Source organism: Mustelus asterias, unplaced genomic scaffold (genome assembly GCF_964213995.1).
Source record: "Mustelus asterias unplaced genomic scaffold, sMusAst1.hap1.1 HAP1_SCAFFOLD_1373, whole genome shotgun sequence".
Lineage (NCBI taxonomy): Eukaryota > Metazoa > Chordata > Chondrichthyes > Carcharhiniformes > Triakidae > Mustelus > Mustelus asterias.
The window spans coordinates 38259-55707 of NW_027591318.1; the positions used below are offsets into that span (position 1 = coordinate 38259).

A 17449-nucleotide genomic window follows, 5' to 3' on the forward strand; every position below is an offset into this window, starting at 1 on the left:
AAAAACTACACACACACAGAAATTCCACACACACAGAAATTCCACACTCACACAGAAAATACACACACACAAACTACACACACACACACAGAAATTCCACACACACAGAAATTCCACACTCACACAGAAAATACACACACACAAACTACACACACACACAGAATTTCCACACACACAGAAATTCCACACTCACACAGAAAATACACACACACAAACTACACACACACACAGAAATTCCACACACACAGAAACTACACACACACACAGAAACTACACACACACAGAAATTCCACTCACACAGAAATTACACACGCAGAATCTACACTCACACAGAAACTACACACACACATAAAGATATACAAGAACTCAGCACATAAATACACATAAACTCCACACACACACACACAGAAACTCCATACACAAACACACATAAATGATGCAGTGGCACACAAAAGCTCTACATACACATACAAGAACTCTGCAAACACACACATATAAACTCTACACACTGCTGCACAGAAACTACACACATACAGACACGCTACACACAAAGTCCACAAACAGACACAGAAATTCCACATGCACAGACATACACACAGAAAGCTACACAGATGCACAGACAGAAATTCTACATACGCACACACACACACACACACACACATGTGCGCACACACACACACATGTACACACATACGCACACACACACACATGCAAACACACACACATGCACTCGCACACGCACACACACACGTACACACACACGCACACACACACGTACACACATGCACACACACACACACATATGCACGCACACACACGCACACACACACACACGTACACACACACACACACACACACACACGTACACACACACGCACACACACACACACATATGCACGCACACACACGCACACACACACGCTCGTACATGCACATGCACACACACACACACACACACATGCACGCACACGCGCACACATGCACGCACACACACATGCACTTGCACACACACGCACACAAATGCACGCACACACACACACGCACTCGCACACACACGCACACACACACACGCACACACACGCACGCACACACACATGCACACACACACACACGCACACACATGCACACATACACACACACACACGCAAACACACACGCACTCGCACACACACACGCACACATGCATGCACACACACACGCACACACACGCACACACACACACGCTCACACACGCACACACACACACGTACACACACACACGCACGCACACACACACACATGCTCACACACGCACGCACACACACACACGTATACACACGCACAGACACACACACACTCGCACTTGCACACGCACGTGCACGCACATGCACGCACACATACTCGCACACGCATACGCACACGCACGCACACACGCACACACACACACACACACTCGCATATGCACATGCACACACTTGCACACGCACACGCACACGCACATGCACACACACTGGGGGAGATTTTCCGGTCTCACCGCAACAGGCATAGATCGTGTCGATCCTGGAAAATTGTTTGCGATCCTAAAAATCAGCTCCAAATCCGGTATCAAACAGTTTGCGATTGTCCCGGTCTCTTTCTAATGATGCAAACCGGATCGCACCCAGTAAGGACACGAGGCTGATTAGCATATTTAAAGTAGCATTAAATATGCATCGCCGGTTCAACGCCGGACATTCCCAGCTTCCCGGATGTTCCATCCTTCAGGCATGCTGCGAGACCGGTGAGAATCACTACTAGACTCCATGGAGTGGAGACCGGTGTGGTGGCCATGCCGAGGGGGGGGAGGGGGGGGAGTGGGGCGGGGGGGGGCTCGGAGGCATTGAAGCCCCCGGGTAGTCAGGGACATATCTGGCCAGTGCCTACCTGGCACTTTGGCAGAGCCAAGGGGATGGGTCTGAGGTGGGACTACACAGGGCGGTCTATGTAGGGGGGGTCGTGAAGAGGTAGGGCATGATGGGGTGGGGCATGATGGGGTGGGGCATGATGGGGTGGGGCATGATGGGGTGGGGCATTAAGGGGTGGCATGTTGGGGGTCATGAAGGGGGAGCCATTGGGAGGGTCAATGCTCCGATGCTGGTGACCTGTGTCGGGTAGGGTTGGGGGAACATGTCACTGATGAGGGGGAGGGCGGATCACAATGTCTGTGGGGGGAGCGAGGGGGTTCCCCAGTGCACTGTGGGATCAGGGCACCCTTCCAAAATGGCGCCTGACTGCTTTGTAGCGCACTCACCTGCGTGTTTAGGTCTCGCCCCCACCCCCAGAACCGCAACTTACCACTCTCCCAACAAATGACTGAGTGTCGGCCGATTGCGGTACGGACCATGACGGTCTGTGCTCTAGTTTTCTCACCGTGATAACATTTAGCCTTTGGAAAAATCCACCCACAGTCACCCTAATCACCACTACCCAATCCCACTGAGGGAGAATTGAGCACGGCCAATGCACCTAAGCGGCATGTCTTTCGGGCTGTGGGAGGAAACCAGAGCACCCGGAGGAAACCCACGCAGACATGGGGAGAATGTGCAGACTCCACACAGACAGTGACACAAGTCCCTGGCGCTGTGAGACAGTAGTGCTAACCACTGTGCCCTGAACAGGCACCGGGAGTGTGGCGATGAGGGGATTTTCACAGTAACTTTGACCCTTTGAGGGAAGTAATTCCTCCTCATTTCTGTTTTAAATCTGCCACCCCTTATCCTAAAACTATGACCTCTTGTTCTAGATTGTCCCACAAGAGGAAACATCCTCTCCATGTCTACTTTGTCAATCCCCCTTATCATCTCATCCACCTCAATTAGATCTCCGCTCATTCTTCTAAACTCCAGGGAGAATTGGCCTAAACTGCCCAATCTCTCTTCGTAAGACAAACCCCTCATCTCTGGAGTCAATCTAGTGAACCTCCTCTGAACCACCTCCGATGCAACTCCATCCCTCCTCAAGTAAGGAGACCAAAACTGTACACAGTATTCTCAGTGCGATCTCACTAATGCTTTGTACGGCAGCAGCAACACTTCACTGCTTTTATATTCCATTCCTTTCGCAATAAATGCCAAGATTCCATCTGCCTTCCTTATTACCCGCTGTACCTGCACACTAGCTTTCTGTGATTCATGCACAAGGACACCCAGATCCCTCTGCACTGAAGCTCTCTGAAGTTTCCCTCCATTTAGATAATAATTTGTCTTTGTACTTTTCCTGTCAAAATGGAAAACCTCACACTTATTCACGTTAAACTCCATCTGCCAAATTTTGGCTCATTCCCTTAAACTATCCATTTGTAAATTCCTTATTCTGTTATCACAACCTACTGACCTGCTTATTTTTCATCTAAATGTTAAAGGAATGGACTTTTCCCGAACTTTTCCAAGGACATTCTGTCACTCACTGTACGAGGGGATCAAAAATCCCCGAACGTTCTCAATCTGTTTGACACTTGTACAAATAGAAGTATATTTTGGTTCTATATTTTTTATTCCTTTAGTTTAATTATTTCTTGCATAATAACCTCATGGATCTGGTCATAAACCTTCAGGGGTGGGTATATTTATAACCCCAAACCCTTTGCCTTCTTAGCAGCCTTGAACCCTCTGGGCGTTGACTCGACCATAAGTATCGAGTTATATTTACATTGAAAACATCTGCAGATACACGTGCAATATTGACCTTGGTAGATACACACAGGAGTTGGAGCTGGGCCCGCCAACAGTTAAAGGGCCAAGTAAGGCCATTAAAAAGCCGATTGACCAAGATTTGCCATTGCCCGTGTGATTATCACAGTGTCAAACAGGGCAGGCAGGTGTTATGTGTTTATCGGTTTGTTATCCAAGGGTGGGATAGAAGGTTCTGGAGCACGGTCATGTTCATTGCGATCTTGCTGCTGTCATATTTCTGAGTTTTACCAGATTTCTTTTTGATTTCATTATCTTTCGAAACTGGTTCACCTGCAAACCCCCCCCCCCCCCCCCCCGTGCCAAAATTCGATCAAAATAGATCAATCTGTACAGACCATGACCTTTACAAAAGACATCCGTCTTGAATATCCATGGCCACTCGAGATATTGCCATTGTAATTATGGGGAGGTGGTTGGTGCAGAAGGGGGTTGGGGGGGGTGGTGGGGTGCTTGAGCTGAGGGAGGGGCTCTCTGAATGTCAGACTCCCCATGATCCACACCTTTGTCACGATCCGGTTTACAGATACTGCAGGTTTGTCGTTGGCCACTTCCCAGCTGATTCAGCAGCGGTATTGGATATGAACCCGGTCCCTGCGTAATTCACATCAGCTTTTTAAAAAGAATTCCCCCACAAAAGGGAACAAACACAATTTGTTTTCAGCCCCCAGCACCTCCTCCCTCATTCCCCCCCCCCCCCCCCCCCCCCACCGCCACCCCCACCCTGGCCACTAGCTCTCGCTGTGCCACCTCAGCTCAGCAGTCCAGAGCTGCTGCATTAGCAGTTTTTTTTTAATTTCAAAAATATACTTTATTCATAAAAAACCCTCAAATAAGCCATTGCAAAACGACATATCCGATAATTACAAACCGTGCAAAACAAAAAAAGTTATTTTTACAGTACTGGGGGCATTCTGGCCAAGTTTGCCGATGATACAAAGATAGGTGGAGGGGCAGGTAGTATTGAGGAGGTGGGGAGGCTGCAGAAAGATTTAGACAGTTTAGGAGAGTGGTCCAAGAAGTGGCTGATGAAATTCAACGTGGGCAAGTGCGAGGTCTTGCACTTTGGAAAAAAGAATAGAGGCATGGACTATTTTCTAAACGGTGACAAAATTCATAATGCTAAAGTGCAAAGGGACTTGGGAGTCCTAGTCCAGGATTCTCTAAAGGTAAACTTGCAGGTTGAGTCCGTAATTAAGAAAGCAAATGTAATGTCGTCATTTATCTCAAGAGGCTTGGAATACAAAAGCAGGGATGTACTTCTGAGGCTTTATAAAGCACTGGTTAGGCCCCATTTGGAATACTGTGAGCAATTTTGGGCCCCACACCTCAGGAAGGACATACTGGCACTGGAGCGGGTCCAGCGGAGATTCACACGGATGATCCCAGGAATGGTAGGCCTGACATACGATGAACGTCTGAGGATCGTGGGATTATATTCATTGGAGTTTAGGAGGTTGAGGGGAGATCAGATAGAGACTTACAAGATAATGAACGGCTTAGATAGGATGGACGTAGGGAAGTTGTTTCCATTAGCAGGGGAGACTAGGACGCGGGGGCACAGCCTTAGAATAAAAGGGAGTCACTTTAGAACAGAGATGAGGAGAAATTTCTTCAGCCAGAGAGTGGTAGGTCTGTGGAATTCATTGCCACAGAGGGCTGTGGAGGCCGAGACGTTGAGCGTCTTCAAGACAGAAATTGATCAATTCTTGATTTCTCGAGGAATTAAGGGCTATGGGGAGAGAGTGGGTAAATGGAGTTGAAATCAACCATGATTGAATGGTGGAGTGGACTCGATGGGCCGAATGGCCTTACTTCTGCTCCTATGTCTTATGGTCTTATGGTACTATACAATGCTTATTTACACGACATTACATTTATTACATTTCAGTACTTAAAACTATGTACATTCATCAGATTTTACTGTGTGCTTTCTGTTTTTCAGGTTAGCACACAGTTACGCAGGCCGAGGGTGTTCTGCAGTTACCGGGCCCTCGGTCTGCCTCGGTTGAAAGGCTTTACACGGTGGCCTTTCCCCATTGTGCCTTTGTGATGGCTGCCCCAAGCTCGAGCGCGTCCCTGAGCACGTAGTCCTGGACCTTGGAATGTGCCAGTCTGCAACACTCGGTCGAGGACAAATCTTTCAACTGGAAGATCAGCAAGTTTCGGGTGGACTAAAGTGCATCCTTCACCGAGTTGATGACCCTCCCGTTGGACCAGATGCACTCTGGATGGCAATGGGTGCCTACCACAGCTCTCTGGGATTCAGTAGGTCATGCTTCTTCAGGAGGAACTCTTCAAAATGCAGCTAATGAAACAACAACAAAAACTTACTCCAACTTATAAATCAAAGAAAGGGTTTAATAAAGAAACATCGGCACAGTGGCACAGTGGTTAGCACTGCTGCTTCACAGCTCCAGGGTCCCGGGTTCGATTCCCGGCTCGGGTCACTGTCTGTGTGGAGTTTGCACATTCTCCTCGTGTCTGCGTGGGCTTCCTCCGGGTGCTCCGGTTTCCTCCCACAGTCCAAAGATGTGCGGGTTAGGTTGATTGGCCAGGTTAAAAATTGCCCCTTAGTGTCCTGAGATGCGTAGGTTAGAGGGATTAGCGGGTAAATATGTGGGAGTAGGGCCTGGGTGGGATTGTGGTCGGTGCAGACTCGATGGGCCGAATGGCCTCCTTCTGCACTGTAGGGTTTCTATGATTCTATGACCATTACTCCAAACTTGGGGCCTCACCCTGGGCCACTCCAAGCTTCACCTAACTCTACATAGTTCCTTATTTATAGTGAATCAATTGGTCACCTGACTATTACATCACTCTGTGATTGGTTCAATGTTTTACTGGGTCAGCTGACCCTTACATCTTGTTCCCATTGGTCTCATTACATTCAATACAAATTTGTCACTGGTTACATTCTAACAGGTCATGGGTTTAAATCCCACTCCAGTGAGTTGAGAACATGGGTGTGCAGTCCTGAGAGAGTGCTGCACTGTCTGTGTGCCAGTGCTCATGTGAGGTGATGATCTGAAACCATCGCCAGAATTCTACCGCCCCACCTGCCACGGGAACTGGAGCAGGCGAGGGGCAATGGGAAGGTCCGCCGACCTTGGGCAGGATGTTCCAGTTTTGGGTCAAGCGAGGCCGCCCCATCTCTATCCTCTCAATAAAAGATCCAACATCGCTGTCCATGTGAGCTTGCTGTGCACAAAGTGATTGGCCATTTCAGAAAGCAGGGAGGGAGTCTGCGATGTCCTCAAGGTCACGGAAGTTGCCGGGGAAATGCTTCTTCATTCCTTTTTTTCTTTGTTCACTGATGTCTGTAGATGAAGTGAAGCCCCCTTCCCAACTCCCCCTCCATCCACTGCTTCCTCCCTGCTGCCACAAAATTGAGTTGGATCAGTGGCAGATGCCGGGCTGGACCTGTGGATTCTCAAGGTGTGTATTTCAGAGTGACTGTACACAGATACACTGAGTCAGTGAAGGTTTTAGTCAGGATCAGTTCACAGCCCAGAAGTTGCAGGATTAACCCCAAATTTACTCCCATGTTGTGGAACCTCTCTATTTTCCCAATGGAAGTTGAATTGAAGTTCCCAAAGTTCTGGGGCATACCATTGAACTCGGCATTCCCCCATCCACCTCCCCCTCACCACAGAGCTGACCGAACCAACGCGCATTCCACACAGCGAGGGCCCTCCAGCACAATATCCTATTTTTCAGGAATGTTGGGGGAAGTGGGTTTCACATCCGCTCCCGCATAGTTGCAGCTATATAAGACCCTGCTCAGACCCCACTTGGAGTACTGTGCTCAGTTCTGGTCGCCTCATTACAGGAAGGATGTGGAAGCCATAGAAAGGGTGCAGAGGAGATTTACAAGGATGTTGCCTGGGTTGGGTGGCATGCCTTATGAGGATAGGTTGAGTGAGCTCGGCCTTTTCTCCTTGGAGAGACGAAGGATGAGGGGTGCCCTGATAGAGGTGTATAAGATGTTGAGAGGTATTGATCGAGTGGATAGTCAGAGGCTTTTTCCCAGGGCTGAAATGGTTGCCACAAGAGGACACAGGTTTAAGGTGCTGGGGAGTAGGTACAGAGGAGATGTCAGGGGTAAGTTTTTCACTCAGAGGGTGGTGGGTGCGTGGGATGGGCTGCCAGCAACGGTGGTGGAGGCAGATTCAATAGGGTCTTTTAAGAGACTTTTAGATAAGTACATGGAACTTAGTAAGATAGAGGGTTATAGGTAAGCCTAGTAATCACTAAGGTAGGGACATGTTCGGCACAACTTTGTGGGCTGAAGGGCCTGTAGTTTTTCTATGTTCTATTTTTCTATAGTTGGCAGGATTTTACGGTTTTGGGACGGACCTTTCCATGTTCTGCCTGTCACCCACTCCGATTCCCGTGGTAGGCGGGGCAGTAAAACTCTGGCCAATGTGTGCACCTGGGATCTGTGAAAGTCAGCCCTCAGAGAGTCAGTCAACTGAACATAACCCAGGAGATAATCCCCCAGTGACTGTGGAGAGCAAAGAGTAGAGGTCACTGTTTTAAATATCAATTTTGAGTATGTTAATTGAGCTTAATAAACTTCTGTAGTGGACAGAAGTGAGGCACTAATATATGCTCTAAGCATTTGGTATCTGTACCTATTGTGTCAAGGCATGGTTATAATCACCCTACTTCAAAACACCTTACAGGCCTACATGTGACTCCAGTCCCACATCAATGTTGGTGCAGATGGGCCAAAGGGCCACATTCTGTGCCTTTAAACGCTGTGACCGCCCCTCGGCATTCCCTCAAACAGCGACGTGTTAATGACCAGGTAATCACTACAGGATCAAGCCCAGGTGCGACTTTACCCAAGTCCACACACATCTGGAGGGGTCACAAGACTATCACTGCGCCAGTGAGGGCAGTGCATTTGGGGAGAGGGGGAAGTTGGGGAGGCGAGGTTCCAAGAAAACATCAGGTGGCAATCAATTCAAAAGCATAGAAAGTCTGATGAGATGTGGCACTGATTCACACCCTCTGTGTCCCTGTCTCCTGCAAGCTCACACTAAGCTCTCAATGTTGAGGAACAACACAGGCAATGAGGGATGAGTCACCAACTGTCAGCTCATCATCAGCTCCTAGTGGCTGGGCACAGATCAGCATTGACACACCACTCGATGACCCTCAGTCTGGGAATATTAATGAGATTGGTGGAATCCATTGAGTTCGCATCTCAACATCAAGCTTGGAAGGTTCCGAACCACGGCCCATCTGAAAGCCGCCCCACCTCTGATTCCAATTCTGCGCTCACTCCCACAAACAACATTGAAAGTGTTTTGTGTGAGATGATCTATGTTTGAAAGAGAAGGTGAGGATGTGTCGATGGGTAAAGATACACAGGACCAAAGGGTTCAGAAGAGAATTCCCTGAAAGAGAGGGGCAGAGAAACCCATAGAAAAGGGGCGTCAGCAATTAGCATTTTACAAAAATAGGTACGTAGTGGACAGAAGTGAGGCACTAATATAAAATATTCACAGTTACAGACAAGCTGCTGTGTTGAGAGTCCCGTTAGAAAACTGAAAATGAATAGCTTTCATTCATCACAGCACCTGGAATGGAAAACTGGGAGTTATTTCCACTGTACCTGTCCTGGGAGCGTTTGATGGGGGACAGTGTAGAGGGAGCTTTACTCTGTATCTAACCCCGTGCTGTACCTATCCTGGGAGTGTTTGATGGGGACAGTGCAGAGGGAGCTTTACTCTGTATCTAACCCCGTGCTGTACCTGTCCTGGGAGTGTTTGATGGGGACAGTGTAGAGGGAGCTTTACTCTGTATCTAACCCCGTGCTGTACCTGTCCTGGGAGTGTTTGATGGGGACAGTGTAGAGGGAGCTTTACTCTGTATCTAACCCCGTGCTGTACCTGTCCTGGGAGTGTTTGATGGGGACAGTGTAGAGGGAGCTTTACTCTGTATCTAACCCTGTGCTGTACCTGTCCTGGGAGTGTTTGATGGGGACAGTGTAGAGGGAGCTTTACTCTGTATCTAACCCCGTGCTGTACCTGTCCTGGGAGTGTTTGATGGGGACAGTGTAGAGGGAGCTTTACTCTGTATCTAACCCTGTGCTGTACCTGTCCTGGGAGTGTTTGATGGGGACAGTGTAGAGGGAGCTTTACTCTGTATCTAACCCGTGCTGTAACTGATGCAGTATTGTTTGAGGCAGACATTATTAGACAGTTTGTTACAGATCTAACCTAATTTCCAAAGAAAGCACCATTTATCTCAAAAAGTTTATTTTTAATTTCCACAACATGAACCCAGAATGAAACCATTAAAGGAACTATTTTGATCGCACCTTTCACAAACTCAGGATGCGCACTGAACCTCAGTCAATAGAACCAAGTTTGAAGAGCAGGCACTGTTAGAAATGTGGCAGCCGGTTTGTGCACAGCAAGATCCCATAATTAGCTATGAAGTAAATGGTCAGATAATCTGCCTTTGGTGATTTTTGTTGAGGGCTAAATATGAATTAGAATTCCAAGAGATTCTATCCAAAAACATGCCTGGTGGGGGCCAGGTGAAATGTAGCCCCTGGTGTTTGCTTCGTTACTCTGATCACAGATTGGTACAGAGAGCTGGGCTAGGGCACTTGTCCGCAATGAGTACTCGATTATATCCGGCGCACTGAGAGAGCAGGCTGGACTTCAGTTTAACATCTCAGTTGAATGATATTGCAGCACTCCCTCAGTACTGGCACTGGGAGCCTGAATTCCAGGCACAAGTTCCTGGAGCAGGACTTGTACCCATAACCCTGTGGCTCAGAGCTGGAGATGTTACTCAGTGAACTGAAGCTCACCACAGAGTTCCAACATAACTGTGAGCTGAGCACGACAGGCTGAACACAGAGGCTGAACACTGCAGTGTAATGTTGTTAATCAGGTGGGAGGGACATTGAATCCAAGCCCCAACTATTTGCTAATTGGTGAATCAGCAACCAGCACCACTCAAAAAACCATCAAATTATTTACCTCATTTCTGATTCATTCGTGCTGGGTAACCTTAACAAAGCCAGCATTTATTCCCTCTCAAGGTAAAGTTTATTTATTAATGTCACAACTAGACTGATATTAACACTGCAATGAAGTTACTGTGAAAATCTCCTAGTTGCCACACTCCAGAGCCTGTTCGGGTACACTGAGGGAGAATTTAGCATGGACAATCCACCTAACCAGCACGTCTTTTGGGCTGTGGGAGGAAACCGGATCACCCGGAGGAAACCCATGCAGACACGAGGAGAATGTGCAGACTCCATACAGACAGTGACCCAAGCCGGGAATCGAACGCAGGTCCCTGGCGCTGTGAGGCAGCAGTGCGAACCACTGTGCTGCCCTACTTGCCTTGGGTTTTGCTCAGTTGGCACAGTGTCAACAATTGTTAGGACAAGCAGACAGGCCCGGGCTGACAAATAGCAGGTTTTTTTCCCCCAAAGTGAACTTTTAGTTGAGTTTTTCCACCTTCATCATGGTCACTTTTACCACTTTTAAATGGAAAACTGCCTCACAGCGCCAGGGACCCGGGTTCAATTCTCGGCCTTGGGTCACTGTCTGTGTGGAGTTTGCACGTTCTTCCCGTATCTGCGTGGGTTTCCTCCGGCTGCTCCTGTTTCCTCCCACACTCCAAAGGAGTGCAGGTTAGGTGGATTGGCCGTGATAGATTGTCCCTTAGCGTCCAAAGATAATGTAGGTTATGTGGAGGAGCCACAGTAAATGCATGGGCATTATGGGAGTGGGCCCGGGTAAGATGCTCTTTTGGAGAGTTGGTGCAGACTCGATGGGCCAAATGGCCTCCTTCTGCACTGCAGGGATTCTATAGTTCTATTCTCTGAATTCCAAATTGTCCTGATCATCATTAACCATCCTTTACTATGAGGATGGCTTATTCCTAATCCAGTAATTTAACTAAATACACTCCATACCTGCTGATGGGATGCTGCTGATCCTTTGGCTACATAATAGCAACTAGAATTCCAAAGCAATTTATTGGCTGCAAAGTGAATGGCTCATGGCTGAGGAAGGTGCTACATCAATGCAAATATTTTATTTCCATTATTTGAGTCTGACTCTCAGTAGCTGTCCACGGAGCTGCATTCCAAATCATATTCCTGGATTCGCTGTTTGATGTAGGAGAGTTTATTCTTCAAATACATGCACCGTTCCTTCTTCTCCACAAATGTTGGATCCTGCTCAAGAAAATAAACCTTTATTAGACGGGGAGAATATGACAATTACAAAGGGGGCACGAGTTCAAGGTAAAAGGGGAAAGGTTTCAGTGGAGATGTGCGGGGGAAGTTTTTTACACAGAGGGTGGTGGGGGCCTGGAATGCGCTGCCAGGTGAGGTGGTTGAGGAAGATACGTCAGCGACCTTTAAGACTTATCTGGATAGACCCATGAACAGGCAGGGAATAGAGGGATACAAGGGGTTGGTCTAGATAGGACAATGTGATTGGCGCAGGCTTGGAGGGCTGAAAGGCCTGTCCCTGTGCTGTACCGTCCTTTGTTCTAACAGTTGTTACATTGACTGGAAACTCAGCGAAAGGAATTCTTTCCGCCTCATTTAACCCCTTCAGAAAGGACTTGGCTGGATTCTGAAGGGGATTTTGAGAACTGAGAACAGAGCCAGCTGTCGGCTAACTCTTTCTCACCTCTGACCAGGAAGGTTGTGCATTCAGTTCGCACCCCATGATCTAGGCCAACAGTTTCAGCGCAGTACTGAAGGCGTCCTGCATTGTCACAGATGCTGGGCCGGATTTTCCCAACTCGCCCGCCACAGGAATCGTAGCAGGTGGACCATGCAGAGGTCCATTGACCTCTGGAATTTCCAGCCTTGGGGAGAGCAGGCTGGAAACTCTCGCCCGCTGTCTTTCAGAGGAGACATCCAATCAGTGTTAAAAACCCCATGACACTATTTCAAAGACAGGCAGAGGAGTTCCGCCAGTTATTACAGCTCACCAATGTCACTAAACCAGATTATCTGGGCATTATCGCTTTCCTACTTATGGGATCTCGCTGTGCACGATTTGGCTGCTGCTGTATTGTGTATTATGCTGTATTATGACAGCGATGATACTTTAAAAATACTTCATTGACTTTAGGATGTTATGAAAAGTCCAACAGAAATGAGAGAATTTCTTTGAATTTTCTACCGAGCTCAGTGGTACCTGGGAATACGGGAATACTGTGTGAATGGATATAAGAAATAGAAATTCGGCCCTTCAAGCCTGCTCCACCATTCAATAGGATCATGGCTGATCCCAACATTCCTCACATCCACTTTCCTGCTCTTCCCCATAACCATTAATTCCCTCACTGATCAAAAATCTATCTCTCTCAGCCTTAAATATACACAAGGACTCTTCCCCCCACAGCTCCGAGGAGTTCCAAAGATTCTCAACCCTTAGAGAAGAAATTCCTCCTCATCTCCGTATTAAATTGGTGCCCCTCTATTCTGAGACTCTGCCTTCTGGCCCGAGACTCTCCCATGAGGGGAAACTTCCTCTCAGCATTTACCCTGTTAAACCCCTTACGAATCCGATATGTTTCAATGAGATCACCTCTCACTCTTCTAAATTCCAATGAGTAGAGTCTGCTTTACCTTTCCTCATAAGACAGTCCTTCTATACCGGGGATCATCCCAGTGAACCTTCTCTGAACTGCCTCCAATGAAATAATATCTTTCCATAAATAAGGGGACCAAAATGCTCAGTGCTCCAGATGTGGTCTCACCAGCACCAGTTACAGTTGCAGCAAGACTTCCCCACTCTTATACTCCAATCCCCTTGAAATAAGGGACAACATTCCATTAGCCTTCCTGATTACCTGCTGTACCTGTGTTTTCTGTGTTTCGTGCACAGGTCCCTCCAAGTCCGCTTTGTGTTGCAGCTTTCTGCAGTTTTCCTCCACTTAAATAACATTATGTTCTTTTGTTCTGCCTTCCAAAATGAACAACTTCATATTTTCCTACGTTATACTCTTTTTGCCAACTTTTTGCCCACTTACTGAACCGATCAATACCTCTGTAAACTGTTTGTGTCTCTCTCGCAACTTGCTTTTCTGCCTATTTTTGTGTTGTTTGCAAATTTGGCTGCAGGAGATTCACTTCCTTCCTCCAAGTCATTGATATACATTGTAAACAGTTGCGGTCCCAGCACTGATCCCTGTGGAACCCCACTGGTTACAGGTCGCCAACCTGAAAAAGAACCCCTTATCCCCACTCACTGTTTCCTGTCCATTGGCCTATCGTATTCTCTATCCATGCCAATAAACTCCCTCCAACTCCATGGGCTCCTATCTTATGAATTAACCTTTTGTGAGGTAGCTTGTTGAATGCAATCTGGAAGTTCAAATACAACACATCTACTGGTTCCCCTCTATCCACTCTTGGCTGAGATTTCCTTGAAAATCTCTAATAAATTAGTCAGGCATGATTTCCCTTTTATGAAGCCATGCTGACTCTAGTTGACCCACTGGATGTACCTGGTTTAAGGTGTCAGTTTGGGTCGTGAGGCGAGATTATCATCCTGATATTCTGTTTCATTTCCTTTGAGGTATCAATGAGAAATTTCCCAGAGCTTTAGTTCCATAGGGATGGTTTCTGTGGGACAGAAGAGGCTGGCTGGTGATTTAATTGAGATTGAAATATTGTGAGGGGCATAGTGTGGATAGGAAGGATTTATTTCTGTTGAATGGAGGTCAAAAACCATTGGGCATAGATTTAAAGTAATTGGTAGAAGGATTAGAGGGAGGGGAGGAGAAATTATTTCACCCAGAGGGTGATGGGCATCTGGAACTCATTGTCCAAAAGTCTGGTGGAGGCAGAGACCCTCAACTCATTTTAAACAACACTTGGAAGTGCTGTAGTCACTGGGCTATGGACCAGAAGGTGGAAAGTGGGGCTGAGCCAGAAGTCTCTTTTAAGGCTGGCACAGGCACGATAGGTTGAATGGCCTCCGTCTGTGCCACAAATTTCCTGTTTCTGAGATAACTTAATGCAATACAAACTGATTGAAACCAAACTTGGGGCATGTTGACGCCAGTTAATACAGAACAACACTTGCAGATCACTCAGTCTGTTGGAGCTGGGCAGGGATTTGGAATGTTGGGTCTGGAACGTAAACATTTATCACTCAATTTAAATGTTTTGTGTAAGCGGAGAAGAGAACATGATTGGAGACTGATTAACGTCTGCCGCTGACATCACTGATCATATGGTCAGCACTGGCCAATCAGATATGAAGAATCATTTCCAGAAACCCAAGGTGGGCACCATCTTTGCGTTTTTTTTATCACCTTCTCAAAGTAATTTTCTGCTTTTTAAAAATTCATTCACGGGATGTGGGCGTCGCTGCATGGACAGCATCTATTGCCCATCCCTAATTTCCCCTTGAGAAGGTGGTGGTGAGCTGCCCTCTTGACCCACAGCGCTGTCAGGGGTGGAGTTCCAAGGTTTAAACCCAGCGACAGTGAAGGAACGGCGATATATTTCCAAGTCAGGATAGTGAGTGACTTGGAGGGGAAACTCCAGGTGGTGGTATCCCAATAAGATAAAGATCAGCAATGGTCTAAGTGAGGAACAGAGAGATCTTGGGGTCCATATCCACAGATCTCTAAAGTTTGCCACTCAAGTGGATAGAGCTGTGAAGAAGGCCTATAGTGTGTTAGCTTTCATTAACAGGGGGTTGGAGTTTAAGAGCCGTGGGGTTATGCTGCAACTGTACAGGACCTTGGTGAGACCACATTTGGAATATTGTGTGCAGTTCTGGTCACCTCACTATAAGAAGGATGTGGAAGCGCTGGAAAGAGTGCAGAGGAGATTTACCAGGATGCTGCCTGGTTTGGAGGGTAGGTCTTATGAGGAAAGGTTGAGGGAGCTAGGGCTGTTCTCTCTGGAGCGGAGGAGGCTGAGGGGAGACTTAATAGAGTTTATAAAATGATGAAGGGGATAGATAGAGTGAACGTTCAAAGACTATTTCCTCGGGTGGATGGAGCTATTACAAGGGGGCATAACTATAGGGTTCGTGGTGGGAGATACAGGAAGGATATCAGAGGGTAGGTTCTTTACGCAGAGAGTGGTTGGGGTGTGGAATGGACTGCCTGCAGTGATAGTGGAGTCAGACACTTTAGGAACATTTAAGCGGTTATTGGATAGGCACATGGAGCACACCAGGATGATAGGGAGTGGGATAGCTTGATCTTGGTTTCAGATAAAGCTCGGCACAACATCGTGGGCCGAAGGGCCTGTTCTGTGCTGTACTGTTCTATGTTCTATGAATCGCAGCTTCAGAGCCCCATTTATTCAGTCTACCCACTGTGATGGTGAATACTCACATTGATTTTCTCTTTGTAATCTTCTAGAATCTTCAGGATCCGTTTGTGTTCCTGGAAAGGGAGAGGATAAGGTGGGAAATGAGTGGGATGATGATGCGATGGGAACAGTATTGAGCAGCATTGCCAGGAATGCCACTGGTCTGGGACATTCTATAACTGCTCACAAACCTGAACTATCCTCAGCACCAACTGAGCGCACCTGTCCTGGACACCCCTGTGTCACCAGCTCTCCGATGTTATTCCCAAGCACATGTGACCTTGGAGGACATCCCTTTTTATCTTCTGTACCTTAAGCTCCCTTCGGCCACGCCCTCTCCCAGATTCTCCACGCTATCTCTTCATGGCCCAGTGAGGGACTGCGACTGGGAGGATTAAATGGATAAATGCAATGCGTTGCATAATATTGAACCTCGCAGGGGAGTCAATGGCCTAGTGGTATTATCACTAGACTATTAATCCAGAAACTCAGCTAAAGTTCTGGGGACCCGGGTTCAAATCCCGCCATGGCAGCTGGTGGAATTTAAATTCCATTTTAAAAAATCTGGAATTAAGAATCAACTGATGACCATGAAACCATCGTCGATTGTCCGAAATACCCATCTGGTTCATTAATGTCCTTTGTGGTCGGTGCAGACTCGATGGGCCGAATGGCCTCCTTCTGCACTGCAGGGTTTCTATGGAAGGAAATCTGCCGTCCTTACCTAGTCTGGCCTACATGTGACTCCAGAGCCACAGCAATGTGGTTGACTCTCAACTGCCCTCAGGCAACTAGGGATGGGCAATAAATGCTGGCCCAGCCAGCGACGCCCATGTCCCACGAATGAATAAAAAAAAGGTTATTAAAGTGCCAGGGTTAGTTGATCTCTGTTGGAGTGATACTGGACTGTTAGAGTTAATGTTGGTAATTAGCAAAGGGGCAGAGCTGGAGGTGGGGGAAGGGAGAACAAAAGAATTCAGTCGTGGTTCCCTGATCCAGTTAACCTTCCTGGAGAGCACCAATGGGACAGAGCTGAATCTGACTCACAGCCAAGGCCTCACATTGTTCCACCAATCACTGCCTTGACTGAGGGTTCTTGGCACAGGTTGGAACACTTCCCCAGTGGGAGTTGGCACCTACAGCTGTGCCAGGGATTATGAATTCACCCAAGCAAACACACTGGACCTCTCCTCGACAAACCCCGAATTTACAGCAACCCGTAGTGTTTAGTGGAAACTTTCCTGCCTTTATCAGCTTCTTATCAGCAGCCCGGGGAATAGAAACAAAAGCTGGAGTTGTTAAATATTTGCTGCTAACAGTCAGTGCTGGTGAGTCCTCGCTCGAGCCACAAACACCAGCTCCTGACTTATCACCAGACACTCCCAATGGCGAGCTAGGAGAA

General features: G+C 47.5%; 1 protein-coding gene across 1 annotated transcript in view; it reads right to left on the reverse strand.

Annotated features, from left to right (window-relative positions):
- Positions 1-17449, reverse strand: part of LOC144488207 (uncharacterized) — a gene marked incomplete at its 3' end in the record, with an annotated part of 74033 nt that overhangs the window by 34644 nt on the left and 21940 nt on the right. Inside the window, exons 5-6 of the mRNA XM_078206234.1 lie at positions 16071-16121; positions 11812-11925 (exon numbers count right to left, since the gene is read on the reverse strand). Of these exons, the coding sequence (XP_078062360.1) occupies positions 11812-11925; positions 16071-16121 (165 nt within the window). The remainder of the gene's footprint in view (positions 1-11811; positions 11926-16070; positions 16122-17449) is intronic.